The sequence below is a fragment of the Electrona antarctica genome (genome assembly GCF_951216825.1).
Source record: "Electrona antarctica genome assembly, chromosome: 18".
NCBI classification, from domain to species: Eukaryota; Metazoa; Chordata; class Actinopteri; order Myctophiformes; family Myctophidae; genus Electrona; species Electrona antarctica.
The window spans coordinates 16,534,349-16,556,781 of record NC_136799.1 but is presented as its reverse complement, the minus strand read 5'-3'; the positions used below and the strand labels follow the sequence as shown (position 1 = coordinate 16,556,781).

The 22,433-nt window shown below is 45.5% G+C and overlaps 1 protein-coding gene across 1 annotated transcript in view; it reads left to right on the top strand.

The window, feature by feature from the left end:
- The window catches only part of syne2b (spectrin repeat containing, nuclear envelope 2b), a 181,926-nt gene extending 161,716 nt beyond the window's left edge, over window positions 1-20,210 (top strand). The window contains exons 120-135 of the mRNA XM_079527437.1: window positions 1,703-1,893; window positions 2,590-2,740; window positions 3,774-3,956; window positions 7,997-8,134; window positions 8,648-8,842; window positions 9,509-9,827; window positions 10,268-10,336; window positions 11,632-11,756; window positions 12,409-12,538; window positions 12,705-12,916; window positions 13,122-13,322; window positions 14,477-14,605; window positions 15,348-15,545; window positions 15,947-16,021; window positions 16,579-16,634; window positions 17,758-20,210. Coding sequence (XP_079383563.1) covers window positions 1,703-1,893; window positions 2,590-2,740; window positions 3,774-3,956; window positions 7,997-8,134; window positions 8,648-8,842; window positions 9,509-9,827; window positions 10,268-10,336; window positions 11,632-11,756; window positions 12,409-12,538; window positions 12,705-12,916; window positions 13,122-13,322; window positions 14,477-14,605; window positions 15,348-15,545; window positions 15,947-16,021; window positions 16,579-16,634; window positions 17,758-17,968 — 2,583 coding nt within the window. The 3' untranslated portion in view covers window positions 17,969-20,210. The remainder of the gene's footprint in view (window positions 1-1,702; window positions 1,894-2,589; window positions 2,741-3,773; window positions 3,957-7,996; window positions 8,135-8,647; window positions 8,843-9,508; window positions 9,828-10,267; window positions 10,337-11,631; window positions 11,757-12,408; window positions 12,539-12,704; window positions 12,917-13,121; window positions 13,323-14,476; window positions 14,606-15,347; window positions 15,546-15,946; window positions 16,022-16,578; window positions 16,635-17,757) is intronic.
- The last annotated feature ends 2,223 nt before the right edge of the window (window positions 20,211-22,433 follow it).

Genomic DNA, 22,433 nt, shown 5'->3' with positions numbered 1-22,433 from the left:
TTTGTGAATTAAATTCACTAGACCTGTACGCGAGTCTTTTATTCCTAGGATGGCTGCGGTTTTCGAGGAATTTGGAGCGCTGTGATTGGTTGTCAGTGGAGTAGGAAGCGCTGGGCTGTGTTTTGGACCGCACACAAGTGTTTATGCCTACTAGTACTCTATGACTAGTACTAACCCTATCTCTAACCTAAACATAACCGCAAGCAGGGGAGCAACGCATCCCTCACCAACCTTAATCCAATCTTTTAATGCACCCCTCACCAACCTTAATCCAATCTTTTTAATGCACCCCTCACCAACCTTAATCCAAAAACTACTAACCCTATCTCTAACTCTAACCTAAACATAACCGCAAGCAGGGGAGCAACGCATCCCTCACCAACCTTAATCCAAAAACTATTAACGTACCCCTCACCAACCTTAATCCAAAAACTATTAAAAAATCCGTGGTAGTAAAAGAGGTGGTGGCAGTGGGGCGCGAACAGGTGAAGCATGGTATTACAAGTCGGTGTAGTAATCCACTAGGCTAGCGAGGCAGCTGGCAGAATAGGGTTTTGTGTTTGTAATTGTATTAGAAGGTGAGGTTCCGCCCGCGCGGGCGGCGCTTTCCTTGGTTACTAGTCGCCCCGCCCTACTACTAGTGGCCGGAGTGGTAAAACGAGCGCTCCTAACCTGAGCTATCCTAGGAATAAAAAAATTGCGACCTGTACGTGCCTTTCGGCCACCGGCCTACTTGAGAACGATGCAACTTGGGAACCTAATACCGGTTGTCAACTGTCTGTCTGTGTCCCACATGGAGATCTGCCTGTGTCTGAAGAGGGCAAACTGACTGACTGTGAAAAGTGGAATGGTTAAGTAGGCTAATCAATTGTCAGGTGTGGGGTTGCCATGGCAATTAATTGGCTGAGGCAGAGGCTGGAAATTGCACAGATGAGGGGATTTAGGCTGATTAGGCCCACTGGCATAACCTGACCAGAGCCTTTTGTGGTGGTTCTGGAGAACCGTGCACTCCCTGTGGTGGTTTGGAATGCATGTGTCGAATTTGAAGTCGTGGGGCAAACGGTTCTCGAGCTACGTGCATTACACACACAGCTACGTGCATTACACACACACACGCATTTTTAAGCAAAGATTTGTAACTACAATCTTTGCTTCTGAAAGCGTCGCCGGAACGAAATATTTTGAGATGGAGGCCTGCGGCCAATTTGTTTTTCATAAACCAGTTTTTTATAACCCATTTTTTTCAATTGTCAATTGTCTAATGTAATCCTGGGCACTACACTCCCTCTGCCAACCTGGGGAGAGCAACGGACTGACCTCATGCTTCCAAGCCGCTTCTTTTCACCTGACAGGGGGGGAGTTTCCTTGGTAGGACGTGGCACGTGGAAGGAACACGTTACTCCAAACAGTTCCTTTCCCCTCCATCAGTATAGAGACCAGGATTACTGGTTTTTGTGAGGGTACTTACTAGGGTAGGGGCACTGATGGAGGAGAGAACACACCTCCAGCGCCCACAGCGTCCCCATCGGGAATCAAACCCAGGACCTTCTAGCTGTGAGGCGACAGTGCTACCGTCTGCACCACCGTATCCCCTAAAGAACTGTAATGCTGAAGCCATTGTGGTTGTGCTCTCCAGGACCTGCAGAGGGACATAGAACTGTATTCTGATGTCATTGTGGTTGTGCTCTCTCTCTCTCTCCAGGACCTGCAGAGGGACATAGAGCAGCACACGGACGGCGTGGCGTCTGTCCTGACGCTCTGTGACGTGCTGCTCCACGATGCCGACGCCTGTGGCGGCAGCGACTCCGAGAACGACTCCATCCAGCAGACCACGCGCAGCCTGGACCGCCGGTGGAGGAACATCTGTGCCATGTCCATGGAGAGGAGGATGAGGTGAGACCAGCATGAAGAGCACTGGTTGTTCCCAAACCTTTTAGCTCAAGACCCAAAATTGATTTCTTCATGAAATTACTGAAAAATAATCATGAAAAAATAATAATAAAAAACTAAATGTAGAAAACAAAAAATAAAGGTGCCCATAAAAATGTGTGCGTTGCTGTCTGGGTGGAAAGCAAAATGTATGTCCAAAGCGGCATATAAAATATGTTTTGCTCCTTTTGTGTGACACTGTACAGTAGTATGACGAAGTAGGGCATTAATTTACACAAAAACTTAAAATATGGAGAGCGAACAAACACTATAACAATGATTCCTCTCAGAATCATCATAACCTTTAATTTTACTCGGGAGTACAGTTGAAGGCAAGTCCTTATTTCCAATGGTCTCAGAATTGAAAGCTATTGAACTTTTATTTCAACAAAAAATATCACTTCCATTAACTTCACCTCTAACTTCCATCGTTACTCAGGAACTGCTCGGTGTCTAACAATAGAAGACTAGTTGTACCGGGCAGCTCCCAGGCTAGCAGATATGCGACTGTAAGACTATGAAGTAATACATTCATACTGTAGTCTCATATTATTTTATGTTATACATTCATAGCACACACAGGCTCAGTAGTTTCCCATGATGAATGATAAATGAAGGATGAGGAGAAGTTCAAACACATCCATCTTTCTTGCCTTGAAGGATCGAGGAGACGTGGCGTCTGTGGTGTAAGTTTCTGGACGACTACTCTCGCTTTGAGGACTGGCTGAAGACAGCAGAGCAGACCGCAGCCAACCCTGTCTCAGCCCATGTCCTCTACACCAGCGCCAAGGAGGAACTCAAGAAGTTTGAGGTTAACACAAAAGAACACACACGTGTAACACACACATCTTTGATTCAGGCATTTGATCCCCCACCATTCTATTCTCTCTGTATTGGGGCAGATGGTAGGGTATAGGGACCCTCCGCTATGCGTCGGGTCTCATCCATTATAAAATACCCGGTAACCTGACACTTCTTGTGGCTTATTGCTTTAGTATATTTTGTTGACTGTGGTAGGGGTAACCCAGGGGTCTATACTTGGTACCCTGCTTTTTTCCCCTCTTCACGGAATCTCTGCCGAAAATTGCTCATCTACAAGTTCACAACGTGTCACATTGTGAGTGACACCGTGTTTGGTGCATGTTCACCTATTATGCCATGCCTAGAATAGGGTATTCAAGGGTTTTCATAGAAAGCACTCCACACTACGGCCTACTGTATGTGGTAAACCTCTACAGCCCATGAACGGTCCTTTCTAAAGACATTGATGCTGTTTGAGCCTGGTCTGTTGTTGACTTTCAGTGGCAGGTAATCCAGGGGTGATTGTAGACAGACAGAGAGCCTTTGGCCTTCATGTGTGGACCGGGATTACCAGCACATGGTGGAGAGGCTGCTATTCTGAGCCTTTGATCTGCACAGCAACAGAACTATTGATGCCTCATCCCACAGAGAGCCACCACTGACCTATATACTTACTGAGTATCAGTGGAATACCACAGGGGGTGGGTGGAGGTAGTTTAATCAGTGCTTCTCTTTTTTTCATATAGATTTTTTAATTGATTGATTAAAGAAAAGGTTACATAATCTCACTACTACTACTTCAAAGCGGTGATTATCAACCTTTTTCGTTTAACGAGGCAGAGCTCGACAAATTCCCACCGACAAAAAATCATTAATCGGCGATCCTGGTTAGATAATTTCTGCCCATGTACGAATATGTCGGTCAGAATAATGACCCTGAGGGCAACAGTTAATCAATCTAATCAATGTAATTGATTATAAATAAATATATGATCATATAAAACATAACGTGTCCCATTCCTCCCTGTTCATTCCTCCGCCAGGCCTTCCAGAGGCAGGTTCATGAGAGACTCACTCAGCTGGAGCTGGTCAACAAGCAGTACCGCCGCCTGGCCCGCGAGAACAGGACAGACGCCTCCAGCAGACTCAAGGTCATGGTCCACGAGGGCAACCAGCGCTGGGACCACCTGCAGAGGAGGGTGGCCGCTGTGCTCCGCAGACTCAAGGTGAGAACGATCACAGAGGAGGGGCTGAGTGAGCCGTTGGTTAGATGGTAGCCTGGCCCAGCCTGTGTGGTTTCTGGTCTGGAGGGGCAGGTGGTTAGTTAGATGGTAGACTGGCCCAGCCTGTGTGGTTTCTGGTCTGGAGGGGCGGGTGGTTAGTTAGATGGTAGCCTGGCCCAGCCTGTGTGGTTTCTGGTCTGGAGGGGCAGGTGGTTAGTTAGATGGTAGCCTGGCCCAGCCTGTGTGGTTTCTGGTCTGGAGGGGCGGGTGGTTAGTTAGATGGTAGCCTGGCCCAGCCTGTGTGGTTTCTGGTCTGGAGGGGCGGGTGGTTAGTTAGATGGTAGCCTGGCCCAGCCTGTGTGGTTTCTGGTCTGGAGGGGCAGGTGGTTAGTTAGATGGTAGCCTGGCCCAGCCTGTGTGTTTTCTGGTCTGGAGGGGCAGGTGGTTAGTTAGATGGTAGACTGGCCCAGCCTGTGTGGTTTCTGGTCTGGAGGGGCAGGTGGTTAGTTAGATGGTAGACTGGCCCAGCCTGTGTGGTTTCTGGTCTGGAGGGGCAGGTGGTTAGTTAGATGGTAGACTGGCCCAGCCTGTGTGGTTTCTGGTCTGGAGGGGCGGGTGGTTAGTTAGATGGTAGCCTGGCCCAGCCTGTGTGGTTTCTGGTCTGGAGGGGCAGGTGGTTAGTTACATGGTAGACTGGCCCAGCCTGTGTGGTTTCTGGTCTGGAGGGGCAGGTGGTTAGTTAGATGGTAGCCTGGCCCAGCCTGTGTGGTTTCTGGTCTGGAGGGGCAGGTGGTTAGTTAGATGGTAGCCTGGCCCAGCCTGTGTGGTTTCTGGTCTGGAGGGGCAGGTGGTTAGTTAGATGGTAGCCTGGCCCAGCCTGTGTGTTTTCTGGTCTGGAGGGGCAGGTGGTTAGTTAGATGGTAGACTGGCCCAGCCTGTGTGGTTTCTGGTCTGGAGGGGCAGGTGGTTAATTAGATGGTAGACTGGCCCAGCCTGTGTGGTTTCTGGTCTGGAGGGGCGGGTGGTTAGTTAGATGGTAGACTGGCCCAGCCTGTGTGGTTTCTGGTCTGGAGGGGCGGGTGGTTAGTTAGATGGTAGCCTGGCCCAGCCTGTGTGGTTTCTGGTCTGGAGGGGCAGGTGGTTAGTTAGATGGTAGACTGGCCCAGCCTGTGTGGTTTCTGGTCTGGAGGGGCAGGTGGTTAGTTAGATGGTAGACTGGCCCAGCCTGTGTGGTTTCTGGTCTGGAGGGGCAGGTGGTTAGTTAGATGGTAGCCTGGCCCAGCCTGTGTGTTTTCTGGTCTGGAGGGGCAGGTTGTTAGTTAGATGGTAGCCTGGCCCAGCCTGTGTGGTTTCTGGTCTGGAGGGGCAGGTGGTTAGTTAGATGGTAGCCTGGCCCAGCCTGTGTGGTTTCTGGTCTGGAGGGGCAGGTGGTTAGTTAGATGGTAGCCTGGCCCAGCCTGTGTGTTTTCTGGTCTGGAGGGGCGGGTGGTTAGTTAGATGGTAGCCTGGCCCAGCCTGTGTGGTTTCTGGTCTGGAGGGGCGGGTGGTTAGTTAGATGGTAGCCTGGCCCAGCCTGTGTGGTTTCTGGTCTGGAGGGGCAGGTGGTTAGTTAGATGGTAGCCTGGCCCAGCCTGTGTGGTTTCTGGTCTGGAGGGGCAGGTGGTTAGTTAGATGGTAGCCTGGCCCAGCCTGTGTGGTTTCTGGTCTGGAGGGGCAGGTGGTTAGTTAGATGGTAGACTGGCCCAGCCTGTGTGTTTTCTGGTCTAGAGGGGCAGGTGGTTAGTTAGATGGTAGACTGGCCCAGCCTGTGTGTTTTCTGGTCTAGAGGGGCAGGTGGTTAGTTAGATGGTAGACTGGCCCAGCCTGTGTGGTTTCTGGTCTAGAGGGGCAGGTGGTTAGTTAGATGGTAGACTGGCCCAGCCTGTGTGGTTTCTGGTCTGGAGGGGCAGGTGCCGGCGAGTACAAGGCGGGATCCTATTGGTCCCGGCGTGTCCACGGTGGTGGATCCTATTTTTTCACCGATCTGAGCACCCGCCCCCGCATAATACTTGAATGTTCTGAACTGTTCTGCTTTGTTGGAGACACCCCCCCCCCCCCCCCCCCAACCACACACACACACACACACTGTATTTAATTGTTATTGGATATTTTCAATTATTGCAATTTGCAATTTCAATGAAACCAGAATTGTGTGGTTTAGTCATGGCCTAAATGGTGCCAGATGGTAACAGCGTGAACATCATTCATTGCTGGATACATGCCAGACAGTAATGGTCAACCACACAATCTTGGAGACCTACAGCAATGATTCTCAAGCCATTTGAGACAATGTTCTTTCTCTGGGACCCTCAACAACTGTGTTGTACTGAGAGTGTTGTACTCTCTGAGTACAAATGCAACAGAAACATCCTCCATCTGTCCAGATCATTGTGCGCTTGTAGATCAGCTAATGTATTTCAGCACAATCGTGCAACAATGTATACAATAATGGCTTAATACATCTCCGCTATGTAACTTTTGTTTCGTGAATAATTTTTTATTTTGATCAATTTGTGTGGTAGAGTATGTTATGGTATAAATTATATAACTAACAACTCCACTGCAGTGGTTGTATTTGTTCTCCCTTACAGTTGGGTGCCACCGATATTGTCCCTTATTATTTGACCCATTTAGGCCTGACCTCAAAATTTAAAGAAATCCTTCTAAATCCTCCAGTTTTCTGAAATAAATATTTTCACGATTTTTCAAAAATAGCAGACCTACAAGCTCGTAGCGCGCCACTCGGTGGTGCGCTATGAGCTTGTAGATCTGCTATTTTTCAATAGCTAAATTATAACATAATGTTTAAAACACCAAAAGGGGTTCCCGCCCAAAATGGGTTAACTGTCCTTTTGCGCAGATCACGCAAACCTCAGCAAAAATAAAAGGACAATATCGATGGCCTCCAACTGTATATTGAGAAATGTAGGTCTGGTTTGACCCCTACAGGTTGACAAGTGCTACTGTCTGAAGGTCAAAATTAAACTTCTCCCCTGAGCAAGCAGGAAGACTCTATTAGCTCAGTGTTAGTCTTGCGTGGCCAGACTGTTGCCTCTCGCAATTTTGACAGGGACGGTGAGGTGACCGGTGTCATGATGTTAACAGTGCTGCATACACCAGGCCAAGTTCTAAGCTGTCAGTATTTAGGTCACTTCCCAGACACTGTGACAATGCGTGGACGGACGCAGGCATGTATGTTGCTAAGCTGCTGTGTTTAAACTGTGGCATGGGGCTCTGGACAGATGGAGGGTGTTTCTGTTGCAATTTAAAGATGGTGGCCTGTAGTTGAAGAAGTCCCCGGAAGTGGATCTTTTGTGCCGTTTTGTGGCCCGGTGGTGGCTGTGTTTAAGACCTGGGTCAAATAGCTTTAAATACTTTCCACTATAGTGTAGCTAATAACGAACACCATTGATGATTTAACATTTTATGGGTAATACAGGCGGCTGCGTTTTATATCCACAACGTTGCGATGCACAATGTATGCTTTGTCGTAATGGTGTCACATGCAGATATGATCGATCGTTCGATCGATCGATCGAACATACAAGTTCATACAAGTTCACAGCTCCTTGTGATTGCGATGTGTTGTGAGCTTGTCGACTACTGTATATAAAACATGTGACACTATCATATAATGTATAAGTATAAACCAGGCTTAAAACGGTTTTGTCTCATAGTAGTGACTCTTTAGTCTGAACTGGGCTTTAGACATTTTGGCTCCCTCTCTTATTCAGTAAAACAGCCAGTGATAAAAAAGTTAAACCTACAGTATCATCTGCACTCTGCTGTTCTCTCAACACACAAGCAAAATCCAAGTACTCTTTTGAGGGAAAACATTGTGAACCATGGTGTGTAGCTTTAGGGGGGGACACTCTCTTCCTGAAAGCCAAACAGAGAGGTCACTCTTGATATTTATTTGTGTAAACATTTTTCTTTTTTAATATGGATTATTATTATTTTCAAATGAATGAAGTTGAACTGTTTTGCTGTTCATGGCCCTTCAGCACTTCACCTCTCAGAGGGAGGACTTCGAGGGGACCAGGGAGGGCATCTTGGTGTGGCTGACAGAGATGGACCTCCAGCTCACCAACGTGGAGCACTTCTCAGAGAGCGACATTGAAGACAAGATGAGACAGCTCAATGTAAGTCTACCCTTATCATCAGTGGCGTGCATAGATAGACACTAGAGGGTGCTAGAGCACCCCCTGCCCTTTTGGCAATGTGCACTTTAAAAACAAAACAAAAACAACAAAACATTTTTGTACAGTGTACACTGTACAGTATGTGTATTGTATACCATGGTGACAACTCTGTCGGGTAGAAACCTCCAACTCCATATCTCATCATTTTATGTTATTATTTTATTTTTTTCATAAATAATTGATGCCTTAATACCCTACTAATAATGAATGCCCCATTTTGTACTTTGTTGTAATTTGTGTGCAAAATTAGCTAAAATAGCTCATTCGCTAGTTATCCAAAATAGGGACACCATATTGAAAGTGGTTGAATCTGTCTGTGGGCTTTATAAATATTTAACCAATTAAACAACACTTGTGATTAAATAATCACTACATCGGATCCATTGAAACAGATTTCTGCCCGACAGCAAGGATATGTTATGTAAGACTGAAAGGATCGTTGTCTCTCTCCAGGGCTTCCAGCAGGAGATCACCCTGAACACCAACAAGATCGACGCCCTCATCGTGTTCGGGGAGAACCTCATCCAGAAGAGCGCTCCTCTGGACGCCGTGCTGATCGAGGACGAGCTGGAGGAGCTCCATTCCTACTGCCAGGAGGTGTTTGGCAGGGTGGCCCGCTTCCACCATCGCCTGGTCAACAGACGACCGGTCAGTACAGTACAGTACAGTACACACCTCACCTCCCCTCCCCACCACCCACTTCAGCCCGCTTCAACAGACGGCCGGTCAGTACAGTACAGTACACACCTCACCCCGCTTCAACAGACCGCTGGTCAGTACAGTACACTCCTCACCTCCCCTCCACACACTTACCCCGCTTCAACAGACCGCTGGTCAGTACAGCACACACCTCTCTCACCTCCCCTCCACACACTTACCCCGCTTCAACAGACCGCTGGTCAGTACAGCACACACCTCTCTCACCTCCCCTCCACACACTTACCCCGCTTCAACAGACCGCTGGTCAGTACAGCACACACCTCTCTCACCTCCCCTCCACACACACTTCACTCAAACAGGATGTGTTTGGGAGGGTGGCCTGGTCAACAGACGGTCAGTAGTACATACCTCTCTCTCATCTCCCCTCCCCTCTACACACACTTCACCCCGCTTCCACCATCGATTGGTCAACAGACGGCCTGTCAGTGCAGTACACACCTCTCACCTCACCTCCCCTCCGCACGCACGCACGCACGCACGCACGCACGCACGCACGCACGCACGCACGCACGCACGCACGCACACACACACACACACACACATACACACTACACAAACTAGATTGACTTTGACGTATCATGGCATCATTTCCAGGTGTTGGAGGAAGAGAGGGAGCTGTCGGACAGAGACACGGACATGGAGGACTCTCCAGACCTTAACTCCACCCCTCCGTCCTGGAGGGCGGAGAAGGAAGAGGAAGAGGAGATGGCTCGAGCGGTGGTGGCGGGGGGAGGTGTGTCGGTAGGACGACAGGCCTCCTGTCACCTCCTGGCACCTCCTCTAGAGCGATCGGGTCGGGAGACCCCCGTCAGCGTGGACTCCATACCGCTGGAGTGGGACCACACCGTTGACGTGGGAGGGTCTTCGTCGCACGAGGACGACGAAGACGCCACCTTCTTCAGCGCGCTGTCAGGTACTAATTACTGTCTGCTGCCTCCCTCCCTCCCCCACTGTGCTCAGGGAGCAAAATGCTAACTCTCATACCAGGAGTTTTGAGAGACAATTGTTGTGACAATTCTGTGATCTGAAAATTGACTCTTAATCTTTGTACTTCTTAGAATAACTTTGACTTCCTTTGTCTACAGTGGAGTTCTGTCGACCGCCGGTTATTTTAAAATTCTCAGAATTGTCCAGTCTTCTTAGAGCCTTTAAGATCTCTCAAAAGACTTTAGCTCTCTGAGCTTAAGAGCTACGTGATGGTTATTTGACTTTTTCTCAGAACACCTTATTGTTCCGCTGACTTGCAATCTCCGGAGTTCACAGCGTGCGAAACGTCTGAACAAGAATAGATGTACTGTACACAGTAACCAGTGCTGTGAAGGTTATTCCGTTGTCTTGCATTCTTTCTTGCAGATGTAGAGGTCACAGAGAGCACAGAGTCGTTTGTTAAGTCGACTGCCAAAGCGTTGAAGGGGGCCTCGGGTAGGCACTCTGCCACCTGCATGCTTCTGACTCACTGTGTGCTTAAACGGGGAGTTTATTGTTTTTTCTTAAACCTGGGTCCTATTTTAAAGCATTTGGACCACAAAGGAATTGCCGGCTTGCCGGTAATTTAGATGGACCAGGACCAATAACAATAATTTTTACACCCACCCTTTGTTTGTGGATCATCTAAAAAATAGGACCCATGCTTAAAAACGAAACAAAGAATTCCGCTAGGATATTAAGCCAGGCATGAACCTCCACCCCTTAGGATATTATGCCGGATTTATTGTTAGTCATACGATGGTGACAGGTGCCGTAGATGGCAGATCTACAAGCTCACGACACATTGCATCGTGATTTGCTGTGAGTATGTAGTTCTATTATTTCTGGTGCGGGTCAACATGATATGACAGACTATCAATGAGGCGTTGTACTCCTTACTTACCATCACTGTCACACCTCACGTGCCTATTCGCAGCCTGCAGCCTGGCCTTCATTCACACATTGTATTTGGATAACACAGGTTTTAAAGTTTACACTTGAAGGTAGAAAATGTATTAGTGGAAGTGCACTGCATGAGGAACTTTGTGTTTTGTGCCCCATTTGTCTTTTTGCTTTTCCAATGAGGCCTCCCTTGCAAAGGAAGCGACAGTTCATATTTCACCTTCAAATGAAATGTGAACTTGAGTGTTTCACCAAACATAATCTTAACCTGTGATGACGTGAACCTGCATGATGAGACACTGAACTTGTTATTGTTATTGAACTCATTGAGTTCATTCAGTTTGTTATGCTGCTCGTTGCATGTCGTTGTCATGGATCATCCATTGTCGTGGCATTGCAGATGTTTGCATGTACAGTTTGACAGGATTCTGTGTATATTGGACCACAGAAGGCTTCAGTAAGCACAAGTTACGCGTGATCACAGAACCTTACTGTGGTTTTAATCTCTTTCCATTTTCCCTCTTGCGATTTTTGTTTTAATGTCTCCCTGCGGTCCATTTTCTCACTTTTTGTCTCTTCTAATTATTGCTTCTTTATGACTAAGTCTTTCCTTTATTCTCTCTCTGTTTGTTTTTTTCCTGCAATGTTCTCTGTTTTTTTTTACTGAGCTAACACGGCATCGCGCGTCGAAAACAGCCGACAATGCGTTTACACTTGCAACGCGTTGTGAGCTTGTAGGTCGGCTGTTTTTGACGTGCGACGGATGAATTGGACTTTACACAGTCTCTGTGAACCGAATGTGGTTGTTGGTTTGACTCTGGCTCGCATCCTCCTCTCCCCTCTCTCAGTGAAGTCTGTGACAGACCCGCCCAACTGGCACCAGTCGGACACCCCAGAGAGGAAGCGTGTTCCCAGAGGGCTGGGCTCCTCCCCCACACACACCACCAGCACACCATACCACACACAGGGATATGTACGTAATGCACGCACACACACACACACACACACACACACACACACACACACACACACACACACACACACACACACACACACACACACACACACACACAAAGTATTTACTCATCCCCTCCTATCACCAACAGAACTCTGAAAGTTATATACACATAATACAAGTATTGACACATCACCCCAAGCACCCCCTACCACCGAAAGGGTTGTGTGGGGGTGAGCGTTCGTGTCGCTCACACACACACACACACACACACACACACACACACACACACACACACACACACACACACACACACACACACACACACACACACACACACACACACACACACACACACACACACACACACACACACACACACACAACTCTCTCTCTCTCTCTCTCTCTCTCTCTATACACACACACACTCTCTCTCTCTCTCACTTGGCCCCTCACGTAGCTAAATCCTCAGCACACACTACAAGTTTATCTTTCCATCGGCAGTGCTGCCTAAGTGTGGTACATGCACAGTCACAAATAAATAAATACACACATCACCACCACCACCACCAGAAGTCCCTTCCTTGGGGCTACGAGTACACTAACACACGCTGTCCTTGTGTTCAATACAATAAATGAAGGCTTTGCTTTGCTCGTGTTGTGTGCACAGGTGAAGCTGATGTCGGAGTGCAATGGCAGTGTTAACAGTGTGAAGAGAGTCAAGCTGATTCTGAACGATGAGGAGGATCTGGAGGAACCAGGCCTCACCGCCAGCACTGCCGACAAACAGACCAGCACAGGTACCAGATGGATGCATAACAACGATGAAACGATGTTCAACATCTAAGCCGCTAAAAAGTTATAAAAAAAATTGACGGCCATTTAGACGTATTTTAGATGTCTAAATGCTCAGTGGGTTATTATTATTTTCGTATAGACATGTTTTATCTGTGTTTTTGTGTCCAGGTGTGATTGAGCGCTGGGAGCTGATTCAGGCCCAGAACTTCAGCCATGACATGGACATCAAACAGGACCTGGAGCAGTGGCAGAAACTCAACTCTGACCTCTGTGACATCACTTCCTGGCTGGGCAGGGTGCAGCCGGAGCTGGAGAGGCTGCAGAGGCTTGCTCCAGCCACCAGTCTCAGGGACATGGAGTGCAACATCAGGAAACTCAAGGTAAGGCTATTCTGCGGCTTCTTTCTCAGTCCTTTATCCCAGTATTTCTCTAAAACACGAACAGTTGAAATATGGACATATGAGGTTTCTGCTCGACATCGATATATTTTCTGCACATCGTTCTGTTTCTGTGAAATGGCCAAACAAAGAGCTTAATTCCCATCTTGACCTCAGTTCATTCGTCTTTCTCCTTGCCTTGGACCAGGAGATGCAGAAGACCTTCAACAGCTACAAGTGTCTGCTGATCTCCATCAACCTGAGCAGCAGACACTTCCAGCGTGGAGATAGCGTGGAGCTCTGCGAGCTCCAGGAAGGCCTGCGATCAGCCAACCACAGCTGGACTCAGGCCTGCGCTGCCCTGGAGAGCTGGGAGAGGCGGCTGCACAACGCCCTGATGGAGTGCCAGGTTTTTAAAAGTTTTTATTTTTTTAGCGAAGATAGCAGATCTACAAGATCACAACGTGTCGCATCAGAGAGCATTGTGAGCTTGTAGATAGAGCTTGTAGAATGGTTCATTCATGGTTAGTACTGTACATGCTGATTAGGGACACCATTTTGTTCTGAGAACCTGATGTGAGACAAATCCAAAGAATGTGTTTTATATCAGCATGGTTCACTTCTTAACAGCAGTAATTAGGTGAATGGAGGTGACTTGCTAACCATGGTTGCTAGACATGACAGGGATGTGTTATGGGGATATTGTCTACACTGTAAACTATATGGTATTCGGTCAGTGTCATGAATTGCTTTCAGGTTTTCACTAATACAAGGTGTGCTAATTAGTGACATGGTGCATAACCGAATATCTCTGGTCTTCCCAATGTTATTATTAGTCCACAAATGTTTAAGTAAAATGTTTATCGACAGCGCAGTGGATGTGTTTGACACACAGTAGTGGAATCGGTGCAAGTGCCGGTGCTTTTGTACTTATATTTTGCCATCTTGGTTTATGTGCCATATTCAACTAATAAATGGGAAAAATGTAGGTAATATTTGTTTTCTGGTAAATTCTTGTAATATTCAGTGAGTGGGATAAAACTGAGTGGAAACAATTCGGAGATTTAAAAAAATAACCACATTGCAGAACCAATGCAAGGACTTTAGGTCATACCTTAATATTCCAATTGTATTAGGATTGGTATTCAAAGCAGTGGGTGTAGCTTTGTTAGGGCTGATTTTCTCTGCCATTCAAGCCCATATCGTGAATATAGATTACCCCAGATTTATCAGTAGGAGGACATCTCTGATGTTCTGGCTAAACAAGAAGACTATGTCATGGTGGCCTCATGGGTGCTATTGCATTCATCAAACAGGAACACCACATCCACAGCAAGAGTTTTGGATCACACTGAAGGGGTATTCATTAGCACCTGTGTTGGGTAGTTATAGTCTGAAGACTCCAGTTTACCAGCATCAAACTAGAGACCTCGGTGTCCATACAATGTGGGAGGGCTTACTGTACACACTGTACAGTAGCTGTAATCATATCTGGGACTTTCACTGTACCTGCTGTCATGTTTCCCATTACCCTTACCCTGAGGTGTCCTGTCGCTATTGTAGGAGTTCCATGAAATGCTCCACTCCCTGTTGATGTGGCTGGCGCGGGCTGAGAACAGATGCTACGCTGTCAACATCCATGACCACAAGACCCCGCACACTGCCCTTCTGGAACACAGAGAGACACTCCTGGTAAAGATACTTGTTTTAGACTGGTGTCATTGAGTCTAAGATAAACACAATCATATGAAAGGTCATTTCATCTCTGCTTGCTATGATTCCCCACATCAGAGTTTTATGTAGAAAGAAAGAAAGAAAGAAAGAAAGAAAGAAAGGAAGGAAGGAAGGAAGGAAGGAAGGAAGGAAGGAAGGAAGGAAGGAAGGAAGGAAAGAAAGAAAGAAAGAAAGAAAGAAAGAAAGAAAGAAAGAAAGAAAGAAAGAAAGAAAGAAAGAAAGAATGAATGAATGAAAAGTATGTTGTGCTGTCATTGTGACACACTGCAGAAGTAGAATTGACAAAATGTAATGTTAAACACACCTTCAGCTGTGTTAGTGAGGCTGGTGCTGTGTGGTGTATATGAACTGACCAGAGATCAGCTGTGTTAGTGAGGCCGGTGCTGTGTGGTGTATATGAACTGACCAGAGATCAGCTGTGTTAGTGAGGCCGGTGCTGTGTGGTGTATATGAACTGACCAGAGTTTAGTTCAGCTGTGTTAGTAAGGCCGGAGCTGTGTGGTGTACTGTATATGAACTGACCAGAGTTCAGCTCAGCTGTGTCAGTGAGGCCGGAGCTGTGTGGTGTACTGTATATGAACTGACCAGAGTTCAGCTCAGCTGTGTCAGTGAGGCCGGAGCTGTGTGGTGTACTGTATATGAACTGACCAGAGTTCAGCTCAGCTGTGTCAGTGAGGCCGGTGCTGTGTGTGTGTTGCAGGCTCTGGACAGGGAGCTGCGTGCTGGTCAGAGGCAGGTCTCCGCCATGCAGGATATCTCCTCCCACCTCCTCCTGGAGGCCTCCACAGGGGAGGAGGACAGTGTGGAGGCCAAGGAGAAGGTCCACGTCATCTCCAACAAGCTGCGCCTCCTGCTCCGACAGGTGGCCGGCGACCTGCTCATACTGCAAGGAAGACTGGTATGTACAGTTTGTGTGTGTGTGTGTGTGTGTGTGTGTGTGTGTGTGTGTGTGTGTGTGTGTGTGTGTGTGTGTGTGTGTGTGTGTGTGTGTGTGTGTGTGTGTGTGTGTGTGTGTGTGTGTGTGTGTGTGTGTGTGTGTGTGTGTGTGTGTGTGTGTGTGTGTGTGCACGTGTGTGCATGTGCGCGCGTGGCGTGGCGTGCGCAAGTGTGTGTTCTCGATTATTAGATTGCGTATTGGGTACATGATCTATTTAGTTCAGCCCATAACTATACTTACATGGCTGCTCTGTTAACTGTACTCGGGTACAGTGAGCAACAACACCATGATGAGGAATATTATCTGAAGAAACCTTTCCGTGTTGACCTGTGATTTCTTTGTCCATGTCCTGTGTTTGTCAGGAATCCTGTCCGAGCAGCTCAGAGGTGGACAGCATTGGTCTGGGGACACTCATGTCTCCTCTGTTGCGGCAGAAGGTATGGCATCATCATGACATCACCACAGCAAAAAATAAAAATCTGGGTAGATCAAACAGGCAGTGCCACATTAGAGCAGTATTATTCATTACCTTATTTATGATATTCTTACGGACCTTTAGAAATACATTATTTTGTTCTAAATATCCATGTTGACAAACTAGACATAGACCTACTAATGTTGTGGACACTTTATTAATATTGTAAAAACATTCATAGACATTCTAATTACATGTTTGTTTAGAAACATCAAATATTCTGATCTGGTCTATGATCCATACTTTCCTAATCATTTAGAAACACTGCTATGGGCACTTAGCGGAGATCAAACACTTTTTTATTCTATTTTATTGTAAGTAGTAGAACTTAACATAACACTTAAAGCCTATAACTATACTTTGTTAACCGGTGTTCCACATGGGTCTATACTAGGCCCCCTACCATATTAACCTCTATAACAAATCTCTGACGAAAGTAGACGATCTACAAGTTGTGAACTTGTAGATCTGTTACTTTCGCTGAATGTTCGCCCTATTCAACATTATTTTTTATTTCAGGAGGAGTCTGATCCCAGACCCAGTACAGCTGCAGTCAAACCCACCACCACTAGAAGGTAATTTATTGATGTGGCATGAACTCCTTATCACTATTCCCTCACAACCACGGTTATTATATAAGGGATAATGAATGCATGGCTAGGTGGTCATTGTTGATATATTAATCACCGACAGGGTGATTAACCACCGACATGAAGCGGAGGTGGTTAATTACGTTGCACCTGAAGGTGATTTATATTGACCACCTAGCCATGTATTATCCCACTTATTACATGGCTACTTAATACATAATTTAATTAATAAATTGACCCAAAACACAACAAAACAAGGTATGTCCTTGACTCCTTGCTTACGGTAATGAAATGTATCCATAAGTGTTGCGCTGGCCGTCTGCCCAGCTGCAGCACAGTCAGAAAACAAGAAAGTGAGTTGATCAAATAGAATCAATTCTCGGGTACTGCATTGTCTATTTCTCGCTTCAAATGTTTTCAAAAACATTCTTGAGAGCAATGTCTAGCTGTAAATGACATCGTGTGTGTGTTTACATGACTGTCATGTTGGATACAGCTGTAAATCAAGCAGCGCAGCAGGTTCTCCGAGTCTTTGTTTAGACAGCGGCCTGTTATAGAGCGGAGTTCTGTTATCCAGAAATAAAACACAGCTGAATTCAGCAACTGACCAATCAGGGCGAGGCATAATAAATCTTGAGTTTCATTTAATTCAGACGTTTCAGACGTCTGAATTAAATTAACAGCGGGTGAGCATCGGCCGACACATCGCCTAATCGCCCGGTATAGGCTGAAAAGATGAATTATTTTTATCTTTTCGACTATTGGCCGTTCGCCTGCCATCGGCGGTAGTCGCCGGGTACCATAGACAAATAATGCACTTCCGGACAATTCGTCTGGCTGTCGCCCGGTGTTAAAACATACTGAGAGTGTTGTGGGCATTGTGTTTCAGTCAGTTCTCTCTCTTTTTTGCCTCTTTGTCATTGTATTTCAGTAAACTAAAATGTTATTTTGTTCATTTTAGTTAATTATAATAACCTTTCTCATATCAGTGAGTGTTCATTTAGTTATGGCCCAGTCAGAGGATAACGATATGATTTGTGTGATCCCCGTTGTGGGGTGTGTCTACACCACACACCCTAACCCACTGCCTTATCTGCCCACCCTCCAGAGAGAAGAAGAGGGATTCCTCCCCACCTCGCTCTTTCTTCCAGCGGGTGCTGCGCGCTGCCTTCCCCCTCCACATCCTCTTCCTCCTCCTGCTGGTTCTAGCCTGCCTGGTGCCCATGTCCGAGGAGGACTTCAGCTGTACACTGACCAACAACTTTGCCCGCTCTTTCTACCCAATGCTGCGCTACACCAACGGCCCTCCACCCACGTGAGATTTGTTGTACACCGAATAGTGAAGATTGCTTCCTGTGTGAACGAAGCATCAACCTTGGAAGGATGAAACTTCCAAATGGACTCCTGTGGTGCGTAAGTGTGAGCTCTCCAATGTGCCACTCTTTATCGCTAAAGACACTCTGAATGAGAGACAAGAGACTGTGAGGTCACCGATTTCTGTGTCCCTATTATTTTTTCTTCAAAATTTTAAAAGTCAAGTCTAAATTCGTATTCTTAAAGACCTATTTATTGTTTTGTAGAGCGTCAACCTCTTCATCAAAGCCATATCAATGGTTAATTTTAAAGTAACATGGTTTTTATGTAGATAACATTTGTGAGTAAATGTCCCCAACAAACGTTTTCATCAGCGATTGCGCAGTTTAAAATTTATTTTTGTATCATCGCTAAAAGCTGAAGACAATTAAAGGACAATTCTGGGCCAAGGGTTTTCTTACCTTATTCTGATATTATATCCAAGAACAAGTGTTTTTTTAGACATCTGTCTTTCATAAAGACTATACGCTCCACAGTGTTTTGTCCCAAATGGGCTGCCGTAAAAAGGCAATTTACCGTCAAAACCACTGTGCATGCTCGTAGCTGAGGTGCACTCGGGATGGAGTTATGTACCACTCGTTCTTGGATATAATAACAGATTAAGGTAAGAAAACATTTAGTCCAGAATTCTCATTTGAGAGTTGCTTTCAATAACCAAAGTATGAAAGGACTTTAAGTACACTGGCCATTTTCTATTATACAGTAACTGTTTTATTGTTTTATTTTGGACAACCACTTCTGGAGAGCAATTTTGTACATACTGACTGAAAAAGTGTTGTTTTCTTTGTTCTAGCAAACTGTTCGCCGTACCGAGTTTGTTTATAGCTGATAAGTGATTCTGCAGACAAGGCTTTCCTTTGTGTAGCCGGCGAGGTTTCAAAAGAGAGATATTTTGTTTGCAATCTAATGTTATTCAGACAATGATGTACTTTTGGGTTTGTTTGTATCAAATTGTTTTGTATATAATGGCAAACTACTGAAAAGACATAGTTAAATTATTATGTATAATGTGTGAGAGTGTTCACTTTAAAACTTGAGTCATTTCACAGGTGTTTGTGTGTCCATTGCAAAAAGGGAGGAGTTCCCCGACTTGAACAGTTCAGAGAGTAAAAGAAAGGTCAGTTTTATCTGACTCAGTTACTATAGAGAGAGCTAATTTGTTTGCGGTATATAAAGATGAAAAAACAACAACCTTTATTACATTTATGTATCGTTATATTTTGCCCTAACCAGTTTCTATTCAGAATGGAACGATTAAGCAATCATTACATTTTCAAGCTGCTCTTAATGTGGTAAACCCCACCTCCATCTACCCCCATCTGGTGCTTTACCACTGCAATTTGATCCATTTAAACTCTATACTTTAAAGTATAGAGTGTAGAGTTTTAAGTTAAGTTGATCGGATTCCCATCGGCTACTTTTAGCTGATCTAAAAGCTGGTAGTTCTGCTATTTTCACAGAATATGCACCCCAGAAGAGGGATGCTAGGATTCAAGTGGTTAACAGCTATATCTACAAAGACAGACCTGTATGTTTATGCCTAATGGATGGTGTGTGTGTGCGTGCGTGCGTGTGTGTGTGTGTGTGTGCGCTACCTGAAAGCTGCTCTGAAACATGTTTCTACCATGCAGTTAAATATACCTAAGTCAATATACAGTAACGCCGTCACACTTGGGTACAGAAACTGAATGTAAGCGATCTTTTGACTGATCATTGAATGTAGTTAACTTACATGTCAGTGAGGAAATACAACAGAGCTACAGTATATTGTGGTATAAACAAATCCCCCCAAATGCAGTTTGTGTACAACATAAGGCGCTGAATAATTATGTATGCTATGAAATGGGTAACACAGGTTCTACTGAAGTGGTGAAGTCATAAATGTCCCCAATATTTTGTACAATATTTGTGTTTACAGAATTATTTTGAGTTGTACTTGGTTACGCGCAATCGTATATCGAGTTAAAAACGGCAATCCTACAGCATAACAAGTTGTGAGCTTATAGATCTGCTGTTTTTGGTGTGAGACACTGCCACGCAACTACTTCAACCAATCCATATTCGGGAAAATAGCAGATTTACAAGCCATAACGCTAATGGTATTGTAAATCTGCTATTTCTTAGCAAAGATATAATTTGAAAACATTATTTTCTGAATGCCTATAGGATGTATAGCTTGAAATATTTGACTGACAATAAACATTGTTTGCCATTTTGTCTTTTGTGTGTTGCATGGAAGGATACCTTGAAGCAGACGAAAACTAGAAAAAGTGCCCTTCTGGGCACAGGTCTCCACGAGGAGGATAGGAGTGTGTGTGTGATGCTTGGCAAAATGTTTAGGAGCAATATAAACGTGCGTGTGTGTGTGTGTGTGTGTGTGTGTGTGTGTGTGTGTGTGTGTGTGTGTGTGTGTGTGTGTGTGTGTGTGTGTGTGTGTGTGTGTGTGTGTGTGTGTGTGTGTGTGTGTGTGTGTGTGTGTGTGTGTGTGTGTGTGACGTGGCTTGGCCTGTTGTAGCGCCACCATGAGGCTGATTTGAAAACTGTCAAGTGGCATTTCTTCCAAAGCCTAGTGGGAATATGCATGCACAGTTTCACCACAATCGGACGCTGCGTTTAGTAGTTGTGGCGATTTGTACAAAACAGGTACAAGGCGGGCTACTCCTGAAAAGTTTAGAAGCCAATTGTAGCCAATGAGGGTGGATTATGAGAAATCAAACAAACCCGTCTTGATCACATGACTATGGAGAGCATGTGTACCGATTTGCGTGAAATTTGGATAAAATCTGAAGGAGTAATATTAGAAAATGTGTTTAACATATGTCGGCCTCCTGGTGGCGCTATAAAGAGCAGATGTGAAAAATTCCAGGCAAAGGTTTTTCCTTGGCTTCTAGGGAGTTGGCATACAAAGTTATCCACAGATCCGTGCAGTTAGAGGTAAAAACACTTTTTGGCCAGTTATAGCGCCACCATGAGGCTGAGTTGAAAATGTTCATGTGGCATTTCTTCCTCGGCCTAGTGGGAATGTGCGTGCACAATTTCACGGATATCACACGATGTGTTCATGATTTGCAGCATTTTGTTTGAAACTGAGCACTCCTGCGAACTTTGGAAGCCAATCTTAGCCAATCAGGATGGAGTCTGAGAAATCCGAAACACCCGTTTCATTGAATGGCTCTAGAGAGACTGTGTACCAATTTGTGTGATGTTTGGACCAAATCTGTAGGTGTACTATCCAAAAACTTGTTTTGCACAAAGCGGCCTCCTGGTGGTGCTATAACAGGCCGTTCTGGAAATTTTGGGGCAGAGGTTCATCGTAGGGATCCAGGGAGTGTGTGTGCAAAATGTGGCATCGACCGGGTTAACGGTGCCGGAGATTAGCTGTTCACAGACGGAAGGACGGATGGACGGACGGACACACACACACGGACACACGGACGGACGGACGGACGGACGGACGGACGGAGTGCAAAACATACTCTCTCCCCATGCCTTCGGCCTGGTGGAGACAATGACTAGAATAAGCTACTTCAGACAATTTAATTGCTAAATGATTCACATTGTTCTATCCATTGGCAAATCATCAACGTGTATGATATTACATTTTAGACCTAGGTACATTTTGCTTTTTTAACATGATGTGTTGAAATTTTACTTTGACCTACAAAAACAGTTTTTTGTGTAAAATAATGTTTTCTACTTTCCCCATGTGCTTTCCAACTTCACAGCCAGGTGTAAATGATGGATGCTTACTAGATTTAAGCTCCCCTACAGTACCAGTGCATTCTGGTATTGTGAATCAATGCACCAACTTCAGTGTTTACTGACTGACCTAGCTGACCTATAATCACAATATATAATAGCACAGTGAGTCCCCCAGGGGTCAGATTTCGTGTTTTGTTTTTTAATATAGCATCAACATCAGCTGTAGCCACTATAAACCCTATACACATCGGCTATTTGAAACTATCTGATCTACGAGCTTGTTGATCAGCAAATCAACAAATCAGACCTTTAAACTCAGTCAAATACATTTCAAATCATATGAAATAAAACATTGGGTCTTTAGTAGGGTCAAGGAGTAAACAGTGATGAAGAAGAACAGCAGAGGAAAAAACACAAAAGTCAGTTGGCAGTGAAAATCAGAACAGCGCGTTGAGAAAATGTCTCCGTAGTGATTCATCAGCACTAGGGCCGTTGAGCTAAAGATTCCGCCAGAATGTTCCATTTGTACACCCTCAGAGTTAAATTAACCTTGATTTTACAATATAAATTGGGGGTCCCAGAGATAGAAATGCCATTAAATGGGGGTCCGTGGATGGACCGTGGACTAATTCATGAGAAACTAGCCCTAACCGTAACCTCACAAAAACAAGTAATCCGTGTTTGTTGGAAAAACATCAGAGGGGTTTG